The sequence below is a fragment of the Branchiostoma lanceolatum genome, chromosome 11 (genome assembly GCF_035083965.1).
Source record: "Branchiostoma lanceolatum isolate klBraLanc5 chromosome 11, klBraLanc5.hap2, whole genome shotgun sequence".
NCBI classification, from domain to species: domain Eukaryota; kingdom Metazoa; phylum Chordata; class Leptocardii; order Amphioxiformes; family Branchiostomatidae; genus Branchiostoma; species Branchiostoma lanceolatum.
In genome coordinates, this window is record NC_089732.1 from 8,502,689 (window position 1) to 8,522,570 (window position 19,882).

General features: G+C 39.2%; 1 protein-coding gene across 1 annotated transcript in view; it reads left to right on the forward strand.

Moving 5' to 3' along the window:
- The window catches only part of LOC136444437 (thioredoxin domain-containing protein 12-like), a 102,003-nt gene that overhangs the window by 58,905 nt on the left and 23,216 nt on the right, over positions 1-19,882 (forward strand). The window contains exon 4 of the mRNA XM_066441984.1: positions 9,768-9,841. Within this exon, the coding sequence (XP_066298081.1) occupies positions 9,768-9,841 (74 nt within the window). The remainder of the gene's footprint in view (positions 1-9,767; positions 9,842-19,882) is intronic.

Genomic DNA, 19,882 nt, shown 5'->3' on the forward strand with positions numbered 1-19,882 from the left:
AAATGCAATATCATTACTTTATTCTATACCCTGTGACTTCAGATGCTTTCTTGTTAATGTGGCAGCAGCAAAAAGTACTTACCTAAATTTCATTGACCCTTTCTTAGATTACTAGATATGGTAAATAATTTAGAAAGTAGAGTGGGTAATATAGCAGCACGGCAGTTAACCCACATGCATATTTGATTTGCATCATCGGTAGATATTTCAAATAGATCCCCCTATTGACTTGGTTTGTGCACATGACCTCTAACTTTTGAAACACGACACACAGTCAAGGTCGTTGTGATGATGTCTATAATTATAGAAGGTCGCTACCCTAAGTCATGAGAAGTTCAGGGCCTCTGAAATCGGCGCTTTAAGGATGAAAGAAACGGAAACTTCCAAATGGAAGGGATTACAGTTGACCCAACGTTCCAGCTGTTCCCCCAGCAAACACCTGAGACAAGGGTGACCGCAGATTTGAATATTAGAATACTGTAAATGCTGACATTTTCACGGTGGTTTAATCTTTGCGGTTCTCTCATTGACCTCTTCATATCAAACTTAAATCCACCAGGAAAATGCTTGTTCTGTCTTCTGCCTACCTACCCCATGGTTTCAACAGTTCAACTGCAAACTTAAAACCACCGCAAACACTCATATTCTCCCTATGGCACCTTGAAATTAAATCCCAGCAAACTTAAAGGCATTTACAGTAATTGACACAATGTCCCACCCACTTGAATGTATGTATTTCTGAGTAATATATTTGTTTCTAGTTTTGAAATGTTTAAGGGTTCATGGATATTAAACTTGTATTCTGTTCCTAAAGTGGGTTTTGGACTTTGTTAGTTATGTTTAGCCATAAGTATGGCTCAACATATTGTTTTCTCTCATGTTTCTTCTCCTGTCAAATCTTCAAATCGATTCATCTCTGTCATTTTTTGACCAAATGACCTGAAATTTGGTACAGAGGTAATGTAGGCAAAAACCAATGTACGTTCTTTTCCTTTTTTTGATATTGACCTTGAAAGTGATTTTATTGAGGTTTTTAGGCTATTTTTAGCATATCTTGGCCTCCTGCGCCCTTGTATTTCAACCGAATGACCTGAAATTTGCTGTATATGTGGCTTGAACAAATATTTAAAGGACTACATTCCCATTTTTGGCATACATATATTCAAAACGATTTATTTTGGGCTTTCTTGACAATATTTGCCACTTCTGTCACTTTCAATACTACATATGACCTACAGGTCATTGACCCCGAGTGCCTTGCACCTGGCCAAGCTTGAAGTTTGCTTACGAGGAGGAAAGACCGGACATAAACATTTAACGTGATTATCGGGAAAACACCATGTTCCCTTAAACTCAGTGGTTAAATTGCAGTTTAGGAAATTTTATAACAGAAAACAAGTTAAATCAATGATTTTGTGAATGTTTATTCTAGCATTAGTTATTCCAGATATTTTCAAACTCCAAATTCTTCAACACAACACGGGAGATCGTTTCTCCTCAGACTGGCGCGACACTCCTGTCAAAATTGATTGATGATCTCTCTCTGCCGCCGACTTCATATATGATCAAAGGCGGGTGGTAGGCGGTGCCTTCCTACATGTCCTACGTACGGGCGTATGGATCGTAGAATTCGGCAAAAAAGGAATGATTAGGCCAGTAGAGTCAGTCCCCGGTAAGGTCAATGATTCGCCCCTTTGCGCTAGCTTGCAACGTTAAATGAATGTACCCTCTGGTGGCCAAACTTCACTGACAAACTTTCTCCCTATTATCATCATGAGCTTGCGTTAGTCTGGTACTAGTGACTATTATGTGCCGGGAATGTTTATCTATCGCACGCCTTGGAAGGAAGTTCAACCATGATAAATGGTCGGCCGTTGCGAAAATTTGGAATCCCATGCTGTTGATTTTTGTGATTGAATCTGTAAGAAAATATATTTTCATGTCGTTCATGTTTTTGGGACGGACGCCGGGACGGGGTGAATTTTTTCTATCATTTTCGTCCCGTTAGTAATGCAAATCGAATCGTGTTGCACAAGAGGCAAAACACTAAAAACGTGGGTCTTGTGGAGTGTTTTGGAGCGGGAAAATGCCGGATATTAGCGGTGCCGAACAGTGTACATCGTCGCGCGCGGGTGACGCTCCGTCAAAACAAATCCGCTGGTGGTCTAGCGCGGCCACCGAAAATAGGCAGAAACACACAGGAGGACTTAGCACCTTCGTTTATGAGGGCAATTGTGAAAATCTTTTGTTACAAATTGTTCGAACATTGAAACATTTGGATAGATGGTTTGAAACTGTTCTAAATAAAGAGATTTTTGTGTAGTTACGTTCGAAATGTTTCCAACGTATGTGAAATGAGTTCAAACATGTTATAAGTTTCAATTCTAATTGTTTGAACACTTTAGAACTGTTGTGACTTAGACATTCTTTTAATCAAAATAGTTCAAACATATTACAAATATTATATTAAAACCCTCTCGGTGACTTTGAATTGACCCAAATATGTTGTTTTTGGTCATTTCCTTCGTCTCCTGTCAAATCTTCATATGTATACTATGGAAAACTTCATTCTTCCCTGGGGCTGATCTTTTTTAATTCAATTTTGAACTGGGTTGATTATGCGCAAGAGTGTAATTTTCAGCGGATATTTTTCGACTGGTTTACATGGAAATGGCACGGAATATCCCATTCTTGCAAGGGGAGGATTCTTTAATTATTTCTTTCAATTTTGAGCTGGAATGATTATGAAAAAGTCCATTCTTTAGCAGAAGTGTTAATCAATTAGTGGATATGGTTGTGGACTGGTCCATATTGTGTTGAGGTGCTACTGGAAGACTCAGTTTTGGACTGGGGTGATTCATTTTTTTAGTGCAAGTATTTTAGAATGGTCCATTGTTATTTGGGGAGAGTCCATTTTTTGCATGGCGAGGAGTATGGCTAAACATGCTGTATTTGCTCGCAAATGTTGCCTTTCTAGTTGATGTTTTTTTGTAGTAGTGGTTTCAATACAATGTGGCTTTATTTCTGCTAGTAGAAAGAAACTTAGCTTTGTACAATGGAAAATGACAATTTTCTTTCACGTCTTTCCTTATTAATCTATAATGCCATAAGAAAATGGTCTGCCCTGTCATTTTGAACTAATCCCCTATCCATCTTCCGATTGGTAGGATTGACATTCTGACAGGTATGAACTGATGGTGTGAAGCCAAAAGTCAAGTATACGATGGCCTAGAAAGATAAGCCCCTTTTTGTACTATTTTCATCCGACTGAGGCTCAGGGTAAACAACTCTCTTATCAGAGCATGATTGAATTCTCCCCCATACTTTTTTTGTGCTGGGTCAGCCTTTTGGCTCCAACTCTGTATCAGCTAGGAGATTCCGTAGCAGCGAGATTAGGTTGAAAAGAAGCAACTCAATGTTTCCAATACTAATCTAATCAAGGCCATCTTTTCTGTTCCATCATACCAACGACTACTCAACACTCGGGTCAGTTAAAGCAGCTATAGTCAGCTTCAATCATGGACCTATCGTGCCACAAACATTGCTATTAGCACATTTAATTCAAGCACAGCCAACCTTGGTGAAGTTTCCATTCAGCATGCTTAATTCAAGGACATGACTATCTAAGATGAGTTCCTTTTATGAAGGGATATCAAGTCAAGATGAGTTGGGGTGGCATGTAGTACCATGTGCCTGGTTAATCTGGGGTCTAATCTTTCCTGTCCCCTACTTCAATGTGTTACTTCAAATTCAAATGAGGACAGTGATCAGACATTTCTCTCCTATAGGACATTAAGCCATGTCTCAGGTTGGAGGAAAGTTTTTTGAGCATAAATATTCCATTACAAATTAAGAGTATGAGATTGCCCCTGTGTGCTCTTGCCAAGTTCTTGGAAGACACATGCTCTCAGTATGTTACAACACATCTTGCTACAATTGCTTGTGATTGTAACAAATTTGTCTGCCATGTGTTTACACATTGCTTGTACTCTATCTTCACCTGAGTGCTGTTCAGATATTCCAAACGCAGCTCAAGACAGATGGAGTTGTCTGTAGGGATCAGTTGTTAAGACGTTGCCGCCTGTCACTTTTAACACGAGTTGACCTGAATCACGGGCCTAACTCTCTATATGTCAACACTCGATTCACTGCTTAAAGCATGTTCCCTACATCCCTCCAAATACATCACCTTCACCCTGTAAATGTGAATCTGAAGCTTGCACATAAAGCCTCAGAATCCTTAAGAGTTTTCTAGCTGTAGATAGCATAGCTAAGGTGCGTTTTCTCCTTAGAAGTGCTGGATGGGAGTCATTACTCATTTGGACACGTCTGAAGATTTTTCTATATGGACACAATAATCATTTCTTTTCATATAAATGTTCATGTAAACTGTTAAAGGGTGAGTTATGGCTCAGGTTAGTATAAGTAGGCCTGCCCATTTTTCACACCTTTGAAGTGCGAGCGTAGATGGCATTAAAGTATGTGCTATGAAGTCGTATGGTGTAGAAGAAAAAGGAGGGCATGTGTGGTATGCTTTCAACCTGTGAGGCAAACAAATATAGCTATGTGTTGTAGAATCTGGTATTGTTAGTCAGACTCTGTGTAGTGATTGAATCGTTATAGAAAGATCACATTGAGAGGTTTGGCCTCTTAGTTGTGTGTAGTAAGGAATGGGTGTTCCCAACATATAGCAGGATAACCAGAAATTCATGGCATTTGTACTCACGATCAGTAATATGAATTTAACAGGAAAGAACAAGGCAATCACAGATGGCAGACTTCACCCCCTTGTCCATGCTGCTTTGTGGCCCCATAGACAAAATCAGAGATGACAAACTTAAACGTCCTCTCGAAACACACACACACACACACACACGCACATACATGTACACACACACACACACACTACAATGATCATTTTCATGCTGTCATCAATCCTAATAGATGACCTAGCAAGAAGTCAGCGTATCAAGCACTGATTTGACATTAGGATTGAAGTTCAAAGTCACACATACTCCTCAATGCTATACTGATGTGAATTGATGTTGCCCATTGTGACCCTCTGATCCATCCTTAAGGCAATGTGACGTCAGCAAGCTTCAGATAGGTGGCTCTCTTAAGGTCTTGTTATGGACCAAAATGAGCCTGGGTCGCAATGTGTCAGTGAGTTGATAGAGGGGGGTCAGGCCCACTTTGCACTGAAGAGCGCTTTATGTTCTGCTAATGGGACTATCCTTTAAACAGGAAGGTCACCATGATAATGGAGTCCTTTGGAACAGGGTTATGTCGAGTGGGAATGAGGCCAACAGTGATGAACAAGTGTAGTTTGGCAGAAGGTAGAATTGTTGCCTTAGGCTTAGGCCATGCTGATTTGATTATATGGATGACATACTCAAGCTAATCAATTTTCATCCATTTCCACACAAAAAAGTTTTCGGCCATACCGTTAATGGTACAAAGCAGCTGCAAAATGAGAAAATACATGTATATGCTGTAAATTGCAAAAAGTTATTTTGGAAAACAGATACTAATGTAGTAGAATGCCCAAGTCAATTCCAAAGTCAAAGAAGAAGATATAAAAGTACCAAAATGAAGAATCAATTATTTGGTATACCCCCAGTACCATACTCTGTGTGTTAAGTTTTGTTCATCCTTCATTGTCAAGTAGATTTCATAATGAAGGCAACAAACTTCTTTTTACCAAACTTTTTTTCACATGCTCATGTCAGTTTTGGGATCCCTGGAGGATGTCATCCATGTAATCAAATCAAAAAATCTGTTTTATCCCATAGCCTACAGACATTATGCCATTTATCACACCATAAGTCAACAACGATGATGAGAATAATCATATCGCATGTTTCATAGTCAGTTATATTTAGAGTTAGACTTCATTATCAGTTGCCTTTGAACTTTTATCATGAGGAAATGTCGGCATTGACGTCTTTTGTCTTATCTGTGGTATATAGTGATGGATGAAAATTGGCAGATGTTGGAAAAGGGCCCAATCTTGTGAACCAGCCTGTTAGCTGTGCTATCGGAGATAGCAAACCTGCATTTTCCTGCAAGATAGCAAAGACAAACATATATCAGAACTTGTTAATTCTGATGAAGGTTAGACTTCCATGGAGTTGATGAAATGCTTCAAGATAAATCAATACAAAGGAAATAGATGCAAATACAACCTTCACCTTTGTTTCTTCAGTGTTGCGTTATAATTCTTGAAAGAAATTTCAATAATGACAGGATTTAGATAACAAAGCATTCCAATACAAGAAACTTACAGAAGCTCAAACTGACAAGGAATTGAGGTTTTGATTTACATTTGCAGTGAAGAATCTTGTATTTTCCTTTTGGAGTTCAGTATTTTAGCATGTATAAAATTTAGCATTAAATCTTCCTCTTCAATTTGATATACTTTGTCAGGAGTCCAAAAATCATTTGATATCTTTTGCCATTCTCTTGACATTCTCTAAAATCTCTAGGAAATATCTTTCTCAACCATCATATTGCGTTACACTGGATTATCAATTGCAATTTATCTGCACATGCACATTTGTATATTACCTTTATCTAGTCCCATCCTCATGCCTGAGGGTTGTGGACTATGGTGGCATCCGGTAACAGCCTCTTCCATTCCCTCCTGTCTCTGACTGTGAGAACACTTTGCCAGTGGTACATGTATGCCCGTCCAGTCTTGGATATCGTCACTCCACCTCCTTCGTGGTCTCTCCAAGCTTCCCTTACCTGTATATACATCTGGCAAATGTAGAACAGTGTGTGGGTTGGTTGTACAATTATTGATGCAGACCCCTCACATGGTCAACCGATGATGATGACAATAAGTTCAATCGTCCATGTCTGTAAGATGGATGCCTGTAGTGAGTGGCAGTGAAAAGGCACATCTGGACCTGTTACCTGGGTCAATCACTGATCTTACAATGCTTCAATCCCCTATGCATTCGAAGGGGATTATATTGTTTTAGACTATGTTTTCTGGCTGTTTTTATCCCCCAAAATTGGCAGTCATGAAATATCAAATATTTGATTACCACACTGTTTTAACCATTAGTAGTTGCAAAGTATTGAAGGTCTTTAATTGTGAGTAATATTTTGCGTTTTATCTTTTGTTTGCGCAGTATGTGTCAGTCTGTATAAGCTGACGGACAGTAGTAGTAATAGTGAATTCATTGTGTACAAAAGGTAACAATTTTTCAGTACCAAGGAGAGATACTGATTACTACATTTCAGTATAACCATTAAGCAGGGGGCTAGTTCCTTCAATTGATATTTTGTGCTGTATCTCCTGTTTATACAGTATGTGTCAGTCTGTAGAAGTTGACTGACAATGGTAATTATAGTGAATTCCTTGTGTACAAAAGGTAACAAACATTTTAGTACCAAGGAGAGATACTGATAACCACATTACAGTATAACCATTAGGTTCCTTCAACTTCTAGGAATGATCTAAATAGTCCTCTCAGCTCATCAACATGATGGACAAAGAATATTTCCATCCATTGCTGTTCACCATATGTACGTTGCCCTTAGGGCCTTGTGTGATATAAGTTGTCAGGTCCATTAGCGAACTAATGGATCGTATTTGCAGATGAGCCAGAGCCATTCCAGCTTCGTAGGTCCAATTCTGTGTGAACGATTTAGAGATAAGGGATTTGCCCAAGGCATGTGAGTATGGGAGGCAGGTGTCCTCGCTAAGGCCATGCAAATTAAATTACTTGCTTAACTTACTCTTCATATCTGATTTTTGTTTTGACCAAACTAAATCACAAGTATACCCAAAGAATTTGGCATTTTCGATTGTATTTCGCAGTATGTGTTTGTGTATTTGTGTGTATTTGTGTGTTTGTATCGCCGAGCCATGACTAAACTAAGGATCAGCGATCATCCATTGCAAATTGAAGTTGGAAGGTACAACCAGACTCCACCAAATAACAGAATGTGTACTTTCTGTGACAATGATTGTATAGAAGATGAAATACATTTTATCTTAGAATGCTCACTATACGCAGACATGCGCAGATCCCTTGTAAGTCCCATACAACTAGACAAAAAATATACGCATCTTAAAAATAACGAGCTATTCACATGTATCATGTCATCTAAAAACGACGATATAATTGGAAAACTATGTGAATTTGTATACAAATGTTTCAAGAAGAGAGAAGAGACTCTGTAGATTTAGATGGAATATATAACAATGTTCCATTTCTTTTACTTTATGTTACCTAATGCATTTAGCCCATGCTGGGCATGAATATGCAATAAAGTTCATTGTCATTGTCATTGTCATTGTCATTGTCATTGTATGGAAGAAAGAAAGAGATACGCATTGACTGTGCAGAATACCTGTCCTTGGTACTGATCTAGCATTTTGATACCATCTATATGTTTGTTATCTTATCTTGATCCTTATGAGAAACGTTGCACCAATGTCCTTGATATCGAGTGTTTCGCTCCAGCGCCTCATATTGCATTACCTCCACTATTATATACTCTTGAGATCACTAAGACAAACTGGCTTCAGCAATATGGCCAACAGCAGTTAGACAGAATCAGGATATCGATCACAACACTGATATAAAGCTCATTGATCATAGTTACCATGACGACCAGTGAAAGGGATTGCTGCTCCGTAGAGGTTTATTGTAGAATATTTTGGGACAATCCAGAATTATTCATGGCCCTTCCCCTATCAAACAGGCAAGAGTTAAGCACTGTTACCAGGTGCTATGGACAAGCACCGTCATTTAGTAACTTACAAAGGAATATTTATTGAGTATCAGAGATGGCACTGGTCATTTCCCACAGGGGAGCAGTTATCTGGCTCGAAAGTAGCAATGGTCAATTTTCCCCAAGGACATTTTCGGTCGTTAAGTAGTTGTACCACGTAGAAGACACCTGTCGTCATTTGGCAGGAGGTTGTTGGGAGAGGTTATTGGCAGCAGTGATGGGTGTTTAACAACAGAGAGATGGAAACTGATAGCGCGGCATAGAAAACAGCGACGAGTCAGCACGGGAGAGCGCATCCATACAGATAAAGAGCTAATGGTGGCGTCAGGCAGTAACTGGTAATTAGAACAAGACAGAACATGATGGCTGTCCGCTCCCAACCTTTGGGATAATTATCTACGCTTTTGATGTATATAATTGTGTAGACTGGGAGGTCAAAGCAGGCAGTTATCGTCAGTTGTTCGAATGATGCAGTTATCCCTAAAACCCTGAATACAGGTGTCATTAGGTGATCTTGTCCTGTCTTGTCTTGTCTCTGGTCCTGATTCACTACTTTGTGTCCAGCAATAAACTCATCAGTGTGTTGAAAGATATCTGTCCTTGGTGCTGAATACCTAACAATTGTTGGAAAAGAGCTGCAAGGATGTGCCATACAAAGTCCGTGTGGAAAGAGCTGGAAGATAATATTTCACCAAGTCCTAGTGTAGAATGTAAGATTTATTTAATCTATACTTCTATTTTGTACTATGTTTAATAGTTATTGCCATACAATGTACCATGCACGATGGTTGTGCAATAAAGTTCTTCTTTGAAACATGCATTGATCAAAAATATTTGAAAATACCCTTTGTATGACTACATTTAGATTACCATCATGCTTTTCAAACATTTGTATTGATATTCGTACTTCACAATAGAGTTTTTCAACTTCTCCACACCTGTTTTTCCACAGTTTTGAATATAATGCCTTTGCAGTTCATTTGAATTGAAGCATGTTTTCTTTTTCTTCTCTACAGCCTTAAAGCCCAAATTTGCTGCAAGTAGACAGATCCAGGACCTGAGCAAGCACTTTGTCATGGTCAATGTGGAGGTAAGTAGAAATACATAAATGTAATATATCAATATACTATATGAATATAGTATCCAACATGTTTTTTTTTCTCGGTTTCTTTAGTAATAAGGCTAACTTCTACATGATCTAACACACTATTCCTATGCTAAAAACAGATCCAAAAGGGGGCATCCCTTTACCAGGCATACCTCCCAATCTTATCATAGGTGTCGTTTAAGTGTTCTAGAGTTACGGCTCACCTCAAATGCAGGACTCTAGGCTTGTAAAGTCTGAAGTGACTAACCAATAACAATAAGTTAATGAATGAACTTTTCCTATTGGTTAACCAGAGTATGCCTTAAATTTCAGGAGCATTCTATGTTCGTTAACTGTTTGTTAACCAAATATCCCCCAGTGCAATGCACTCCTGTATATCTAAACTGTGCATACCTGGGATGTGCTGAACTAGGGATCTCTTAAGCCCACTGTTTTTCAAAGTGGCTGATTCATGTAATCGCTGTATTGATATTAATGGACCTGATTGAATTACTAAGGAAAACTGTACCTATCTTGTAACTATGTATCATCAGACACATGTAGCACTGAGCGACCTGAATTTTACTGTTGAGTGTGCATCCATGGTTGAAGAGGTATATCCTGCCCTGTTACGAGCACAGGTGTGTTTATAAACTTGACTACTCACCAATTACAAGCCTCATTTGGCTCGGTCGAAGTTAATTCTTCAACTGTTTGCTTTTTGGGGTCAGCGAGAGGGGTGACTTTCTCAAGGGAGATTAATTCTGGGGGTCGTCTCAAACTTTGTATGGACTTTCCAAACAAACACAATTAGCAGTTAGCAGGAAAGTTCAGGAGGGTTGGTAAAATACATATTGAAGAATTAAGATATTCTCCAACTCAAAAAAATGTACTCATCAGAATTTTGGACTGGTTCTCTCAGTCTTCCTCAGCTTTCTGGCCCAATCACTCTGGAGTTTTATTCACATGTGATGTCAACAATGGGTCAAAGGTTGTTGGAAGTCTATATCGTCCCCCGTCCCAGTTGGGAGAAGGCTGGTGTTCCCTGATGTTTGCAGTTATTCAGCTGTTCGTATGGTGTAAAAGGAGAGTCACACCTCAAGCATGCTAGAAACCCTACAATACTTTACTTATCTATGATTAGGGGTATCCTGTGGTTTCCCTGTTTAAAATCTATAAGTTTTCAACATAAAATGCACTCTGTTTGTTTTGTAGTGTAGTGTTTATCATTTTGTGTGGCATCTGAGAAACAATGACTAGAGAGTTGGCCATGTATCCATGATGAAGGTAAAATGATGGACAACCAAAGAAAGTTAATCTAGTTTAGAAGCCTAAAATTTGCACACTTGATAGGACTGGTATGAAAGTAGGGACTGCATCGAGAGTTTACCGCCACAGACTACCTTTACCTTTCATGAACTCTCTGAACTGATGAAAGATTTGTTTGGGTGCTCCTGTAATTCATGAGCCAATCCCAACAGGGTCACAGCTGTTCTCTTCCTTGGCTCTGGGATTCTCCAGTTCAATTTACCATGGTACAGATGGATGTTCTGCTTATTTGGTTCCATTAACCTTTGCCTAGTCTGCGTACAAGAAATATGTGCCATTGTGGAATGTCTTGGTAGTCAAAAGGTTAAGCTTTTATCCACATTGTATGTCTGACAGGTGTGAATACAGTTGAAAGAATGAATGAATGACCGTGTCTTCAGAAAATTGTGGGCACCAGGCATATTTGGCTACAAATGTGGATTATTCTTTATCTAAATACGAGGGTATGCATGGGGGGTCCCAATAACGCTTTAGGATGAATTCAGAAGAACCTCCTGCGTACGTATTACGCTAAAATCAAGGAAGGTGATTAAGCAAAATTTGGTATGCTCGCTACAAATTACATGACTAAGATGGCTTTTCCTACGAATTAAGGGGGGATTAGGCTGCTTATGCCTTATGGAAAAGAGCATGCAGGCCCTCATATACATGTGAATCACAATTATATCAAGGAGGTTATATAGACCTATATAACCTCCTTGATTATATCTAGTAGGAAATAAAAGAACTAATGTGAGATGAAATGAATCCTTTCACTTTCCTTTATCTTTCTGATTTATGATAGATTGCTTGTTATTAACTTGTAACAGATTGCTATGCTTCTTCATTTTGTAAACCTTGTATAAAATCCCCAAAACAGGTTGTATGTCATGATGTGACCACCCTAACCATGGCCCTCTTGAGGGCTGCCACTGCAGTGACCCATTTCAAGTACAGTGGCTACACTGGGCCCTGGTACCCTTGGGTTTTACTATAAATAGAACATGTTTGTTACCTGAGACCTCAGCCAGACATTAGGTGTGGCAAGTCCTCTGGCACTGTCTGCCTTCTTGCCCTCAGGTGATTTCAACTTGACACTTCATTACATTAGCAGCTAATCTTAATTCAATTCTGTAAATTGATATTTTAGTATGCAAACATTGCACACATTGTACGCACAAGTGTTATAATTGTTACACCCTTAGCTGGAATTTTCTTGTACATACATGTTTTTCTATTTGTTGCAGACTTTTAAGTCACAATTAGAATTGTTATTTTTAGATTGATGATGATTGTATTTTATATAGAGAGAATTTACAAGGACAAGGTCAGGGTTTGTTTAACTACCTTCCTCAGCTGGAACATCACTTTTTTTTCTCTCTTTTTTCCTGGTTGTTTTAAAGTCAAAATGTCTTCTGCAGCAAGAGATTTTCACCAGGAAATGCAGCCAAATTTTGCTGGTATGATTTGTCATTCTCAAAGTGTGACCACAAGGCTCTCAGCCAAAGCCGCCCTCCCAAAAATGCAATAAGTCATTGCCTTGTGTTCCGACCTGATCAAGCCTCCCTGACTGATGAAACAGGTCACTGGCAATGTCCTGATTAAGAGGTCAGCCATTTCATTCGGATAGAAGATGTAAATCTGCACGTCCCAAGATGAAACAGCAACTGTGGGACTGCAAAGTTCACCTGAATAGACACAGACTAATCTGAATATGTTGTATAGACGTCCAGCAGTCTCTAAGTTTCCATTATGTTAAAACAAAATTAATGTTACAAATGTCTTGCATTAAAGGGAGCCATTCCGGGATATTGCCAGATAGAAAAATGCATTCATCACAATCCTTCCTGCATGTAACACAGACACAGAGTCTTTTGTCATGTTAGTCTGCATGGGCCTTTGGTCTTTTTTCTGAGGCAGCCATAAGAAATGTGTCAGTTGACATGATGTGCTCAGTATGAATGTGAAGGTTGAGCAGGGAACACATGTAATGCATGTGACTGCATAATTTATAAGTTCGTGGAATATGAATCCTAAGGTCCAACATCAAACAGCAACTCTAGGACTTGCCTACATTTACTGAGTTCACCTCACCAGAATAGAGGTAAAGTAAGTTATATAGGAGCAGCCCAGCCAAAAGTTCTCATATGGTTTACAAATGACTTGAAATGAAGTCAAAGTCATTCTGGGACATTGCCAGAAGCCAAGAGGGATCAGTCATAATCATTACTGCAGGAAATGCACAGTCACAGAGTCATGCTTGTAAGAAGACCTGTTTCGTAACGTTATCCATAATGAACCGCTGGTCTTTTCTGAGATAGCCTTTGGAAATGTTAGTGTCAGTTCACAATGTGCTCAATGTGACTGGGTAAAGAGGGTAGGGAAGTCAAGACGTGTTATCCATTCACATAATTCATGGAGGATTCTTAAAGGTAGATTTTCTAGGCTTAAGTTTAAAGTCAATACCAGTACTTGCCATAGTTAAGTTCACCAGACAAGAAATGTCTACAAATTATGCACATATTTTACTAATGAGAAAAAAACTGTAGATTTTCTATACTCTGGATCAAACAGAGACACTGGGACTTGCATTAATTCACAAGAATAAAGATAAATGGATTCATGTGGGAGCACCCCTGCCTTGAGATCTCACATGTTTTACAAATGTCTTTCTTTGATGGAAGTCATTCTCGGGCAGACGCCAAGACAGATCAGTCATAATCATGCATATGGGAAACCCACAGTCACAGAGTCATGCTTTTGAGGAGACCTGTTTCGTAATGTTACTCAGTACGAACTTCTGCTCTTTTCTTAGACAGCCTTTGGAAATGTTGGTGTCAGTTCACAATGTGCTCAATATGACTAGGTAAAAGGAAGGGGGAAGGTCACAGGCATGCAATGCATGCACATATTTTATAAAGAGGAATTTCAAATTCCGCAGACTGCATGGCAGCACTGGGACTTGCCAAATTTCACCTGAATAGGAAGAAGAAAACCGTGATGTCAAATTCCATATGTTTTGCATTTGTCTTGTATTGAAAGAAGTCACACTTAAAGAAAAACAAGAGATTCCATAATCATTTCAACAGGAAACACACGGTCACACTTCTTATACATTAGTAGAAGACTGGCTGATGTTACTCAGAACAAACTTGTATTTGTTTTTTATAGATGTCTTGCACTGATGAAAGTAGCTATCAAGGATCACCAGGAACCCATAAGGGATTTGTCATAATCGTCTTTGTGGGAAGTATTTAGTCACAGAGGTATGTTTCATAGAAGACCTGTTTCATAAAGTTACTCGGTACAAACTCGTGCTCTTTTCCAAAACAGCCTTGGGAAATGCTAGCGTCAGTTCCCAGTTCAGATTAATGTGCCCAGTGCAGCTTTGTGAAGGGGGCAGGGAAGACACATGCAGCTGTAATACTGGAGGAAAATGTCAACCTCCATTCATCACTGACTGAAAAATAAGGCATGAAATACATTTGTACCTTGATGATGGATCTTACCTCAAAAATGTCCCTAAAAGTTTGCCATTTCTGTCTCTGTATTACACTGTAAGTTGTATAACATTGTTCCCTGTTCATTGTGTGTGAGCAAGAAATTGTGACTCTAACGTCATTCTTACCTCAGACGTTTCAAGAGCATATATCAGGGTCCATAGTCATAAAGTTACTGACTTGTGAAAGCTCAAACCACCTTAAATGACAAACAAGTAAAGTAACATGTTTGGTGGGGTAGCAACCAATAAAACTAACTGTAGGGTAGCTACCATTGAAAGCAGACTAAAGCTACATGTAAGTGTCTCACTCTACATGTTAGAGAACAATAGCAAGACATATTGTACTATCTGGCCTATAAAAAGCCACAGCCTTCTGTTAAGGCTGTCAAATACTAACGTTGGGTAACATAAATTCGGGATTTTTCCGATAATGGTTGACTGAAATCAATCTAGCAGAACAATAAACCATCCTTTTTTTCTATTATTCTGTCAGTATCATGTACTATCTTTGCACTAATCATATATATGGTAGATTTTGTCTCTAGTCGTGCTGACACCATAATATTTCAACTTGAAACTACCGTCCGCCGCACACACAATGACGGTGCTGTCGGACAGGGGTGAACATTAATTCGGGAGAGAAGATTCGTCTTGAATATCTTACCGCTAATTACATTTTATACAGCAGCTATTCGTTCCATCCTTGGCTTGAGGAGAGTGCTATGGATATAGACGTGTCCAAGTAAAAAAAATACACGAAAAAACGGCCGTACCGCAAACATCAGGCCTCCGGGAAAAACCCGTGTGTTGAGTCGGTAGAACGCTACTCAAAGTTCACCCCCACCGTCATGGAAATTTGTACATTATTCATCGGGGCGTTTGTTGGATGCCGTAGAAATTGTAATACTACTATGTCCATGTGTTTCTGCTTGTGCTAAGAGCAAACTTTGAGGAAAATATCGCCATCAGTCCACTATCACACACAACATTTGGGCAAAATAGTGTTCCTCGCAAACGTTTGTCGTCTGCCGAATAGCAGGATTCTGGGTAACGAATATGGCGGCGGGAAAATTCACCGTAGTGCCGTAGCCATTGGTTGTAGCAACAAAGAGGCGTTTTGATTGATCACACTTAGAGTCCAGTTGTAGGTTAGCAAAAGAGATTCTAATAAGTTGTATTGTAAATAATTGTGTTGAGCAGGAAGCGGATGTGACATTTGTCTTATAAACCAGCGAACCGGCAACTATGTGGTATAGTTCTCCCACGAAGCCCTCAGACTGTGACAATAAGGGACGGAGAGTTTTTGACGTAGCCAACTTCTAATGCATGCTTATCGAAGCTTTTCAGACAGTGTTCTGAATACGTTAGTCTGTCAAGTTTGCATTTCTAGCGGTATTACTGATGTTGCATCTAGCACATATCCCTAAATACCCCGTTTTCGAAAAATCCCGAATTTAAGTACCCCGCGAATTTATGTTACCCAACGTTAACAGTATTACTGACATGTGCCATATAGGCTTTAGCCTAAGTAAAGCTTGCAGGACAGTACTTATTGACTCCTCTAGGAGGAGCTTCTGTCAATTTCTGCAGTGACAGCAAACTGCCAAGAATGCATGCAAGATATTTATCATGGTTGTACAGTGTTATTCCCCACCTACAGGTGCTAGAAGATGATGATCTATCTTGTTACACAGTAGGTCCCATTAATTGTTTCAGTGATGCTCAATCAGCGAAAGTTTTAAAGTTTCCTCTGAATCAAATTAGGTACCAAACTTTTAAATGAAGACAAAAATATATACAGTCAGTATTTGATGGTAATCTCTATGCCATCTGGCAACTGCCTAGGGAAAATTAAACTTGTTAGAGACCTCCCAGATTAGCTGGATGTTATCCAATTGGATCATTTATCATTCATATATCAGGGTTAATGGAAAAGCCAGTAAATCCCAGATGTAAAGGCCAGGAAATGTGAACATGATGGCATCTTTGGAGTCCCAAATGCCAAATTTAATTTTGCTAATGAGTCTTTCAGACTTATTATTGCATAACAGGAAGTATCTGGAATACCGATGATGCTCATAAGATGCTTGATTGTGATGACCTTTTCTCTTTGGAGGATCAGTAACATAATATCAAAGTCTTCAAAGTCAGCCAAGTTTCTTTATAAGGGTTGCCAGCCATCACCTCTGTGAAGGGAGGTATTGTTTTTGATGTGTCTGAGTGTGTGTTTGTGTTTCTGAAAACTTTTGCCAACATAACTCAAGAAGCTTTGGATGGGTTGTGATGATATTTGGTATGTGGGTAGGTCCTAGGAAGACAATTGTCAAGTGAGTTTGAGCTTCCTTGCTTTTTCTAACCAACACGCCTACCAATCAAAAGTTCCATGATATCTACTAAAGGTATGATATATTATCGACACATGTTAGTACATGTACATGTGTCTCAAGATAACATCTAACTAAAATGATTAACCTTTAGCACACTAAGACAGCCAATTGGGCACCCAATTCCCTATTGGTTACAGGGTTAGGCAGCAGAGAGAAGGTTAAAGTTTTCTTCAGACTTCTGATTGATTTGGGTTTCACAGAAATGTGTTTTTTGTCATTCTGCTGTCATCCTGGCCAACTTTGTTAGCACTATTGTGAGAGTCTCCATTTCATGAGTTGGCTAACCTCAAGGTTGGTTGGTGTTTAAGATTGCCCTGCTATGGGTCAAAACTTTGGCCATGAACTTGTCTGAGAAGGCATGGAAACAAGTCAAAGAGTGTGAGATGATCACTGGGCAGGGTTATCCATATCAGTGGAGTTATTTTCTACTTGACTGCTCTTGAAAAGACAATATTGAACTTCTATATCTCTGACCAGCCTTAAGCTTGAGGAAAAGGGAGACATTAGAAGATCATGGGACAGGCTTGCTGTTGACTCGTGGGTCATTTTCAACTTGACTGCCCTAAAATAGACAACCAGGTCTAGCCAGACATTGAAAGTAAAAGAGCAAAAACATCATTAGCAGGCCTCAAAATTAACTTTTTTCCCTACTGTCCCAGCATTGTCCCAAAAATAAATTTCAACTGTCCCGAAGTGAGGATGGACTGTCCCAACCCTATTTTCAGAAATTATGTATTACAACAACTGTAAAGCTCAGTAAGAGTACAGTATTGCTGTGTAAGCTTATTGTCCATTGAAATAATCATCTCAGATTCAAACTTATCTTGTTTTTTTTTTTTTATTAGACAACAACAGATTTATTACATTATATCTTATGGATAGTAGTGCAACGTCCACTGCACATTTACAGGTAGACCACTTGCTGCAGTGCCTTATCATATAACAAGTGGCAAGTGGGAACTGGGAACTTCAAAAAGTCATTTTAAGAACATAATCTTTTTTCTGAAAATAAACAGTACATAGTGAGTCACTGAGTGACACTAGTCTAGTACATTTACAGGGACCACTTGTACTTTATCAGTGGCAGGTGGGAAGAAAAGAATGAAATATTCTTCAGATTGTCTCTGTCTTTGGTACACAGTGTAACAACAATAGATAGTACACTAGTCTAGTACAGTCAAACGTGTCTAAGAAGACCACCCAGGGGACCGATAAAATTCGGGCGTCTTGGACACGTGGTCTTCTTACAAATAGAGATTGACATTAGTCAAGACAGAGGCACCGATTTCAACGTCATAATTTATTAACAAGAATGCTAAACAAGATGCACTTAATCGTTCAACAGCAAAGCTCGTCTCCATTATACCGCTTTCGGATTCCACATTTACGATATTTCTTCCCTATTTTCCTGGATTATTTTGCAAAAATTCATGAAAATTCGCTTATTTTTGTGGCGAGCGGCGTCACTTTTACCATCGGCATTGTCTGTAAAAACTTGTGAATGGAGTCGATACCCCATAACAATGGGTCATTTCGCTACAACGCTGACGTTAAAAACAAAGGATCGATGTTTTGGGTTGAGTATCCGACACCCTACTGACGTTTTAAAATACAATTTTCATGTAAACAACACCAACTGCATCTGTTTACACCGTGAGTAGGTAAGAAAATAAGTTTACTGGCGAGTGTTGGCGAAAATTCTTACCGGGCACATGGTCGCCACAAGCGGGAACCTTCTTTCACAAAATCGGCGACGCCGCAGAAAAATTACCGGATCATTATGGCATTGTTACCCTTGAAAAGCTCGTGTATGGTTAAGTTTTTCTCCTGGTGTGAGTTTTAAACTCCCAAACCCGCCCAAACGCCAGAAATTTGAAGAGAAATACAGAAATATAGCCTCTAGCGTGCCTGTACATGTAGAAACGCATTGTTTATTTAGTTAGGATACTTCACTAGAGTAGAGGCATGGGTGAGCAGTTAAAAAACAAAAACATCCCCGTATTATCTTCAAAACAAAATGTTATCAAGTCAAGCTTTCTTTATGTATATATTTTCTTTATGTAAAGAATGTTTTTGACGAAATAAGTTTAAATTTTGTACTATTGAATGTAGAGTAAAATCACACCACACGCAATAGTTCCACCCACATTGCAGTAGACTATCCCAATGACCTATGACCACTGGCGCCATCTTGGATTTCATCGCTGCAAAACAGGCCGATTTACCGTGATTTCCCTCAACTTACCATTAAAAACTGACGTCGCCACACATTTGAAAATGACGTGGTCGTCTTAGATTACGTTTTGGTCGCTTGCGGTCCGGATACGGTCTACCGCGGGGAGATCGGACATTCTGATGTTGATTAGTTGATTATTTTCCTATTGTCCCAAAAGTGTCCCAAATAGATTTTTCAGTTGTCCCGGCCTAAATTTTAGTGGCCCCGGGACATCGGGACATAGTTAAGATCGAGCCCTGATTAGGAAAGAGTTTTCTAGGGAGTTTTTTTTGCTCTGCTGTTTTTGAAAAGACATCCATGACCATGCTATGAATATCAAAGGACATCATTACGTTTGTCCGGGAATTTTTCCGCCTGATTGTTCTTGAAAAGATAACCATGACCTTGCCCTTGTCTAGGCGTGAGAAGACAATCATAGGACAAGTTGACTTTTGACAGGAGGGTTATTTTTCTGATCAACTGCCCTCAGACAACCTCGACCTTCTACTTCTCTGACCTTCCTATGAAAACAAAGTGTGTGAGGAGAAAACTGGACAGAGTTACTGTTAATGGGGGAGTCATTTTCCGCTCCACTGTCCTACAACAGATTACTTTTACAGCAGATTTAATGA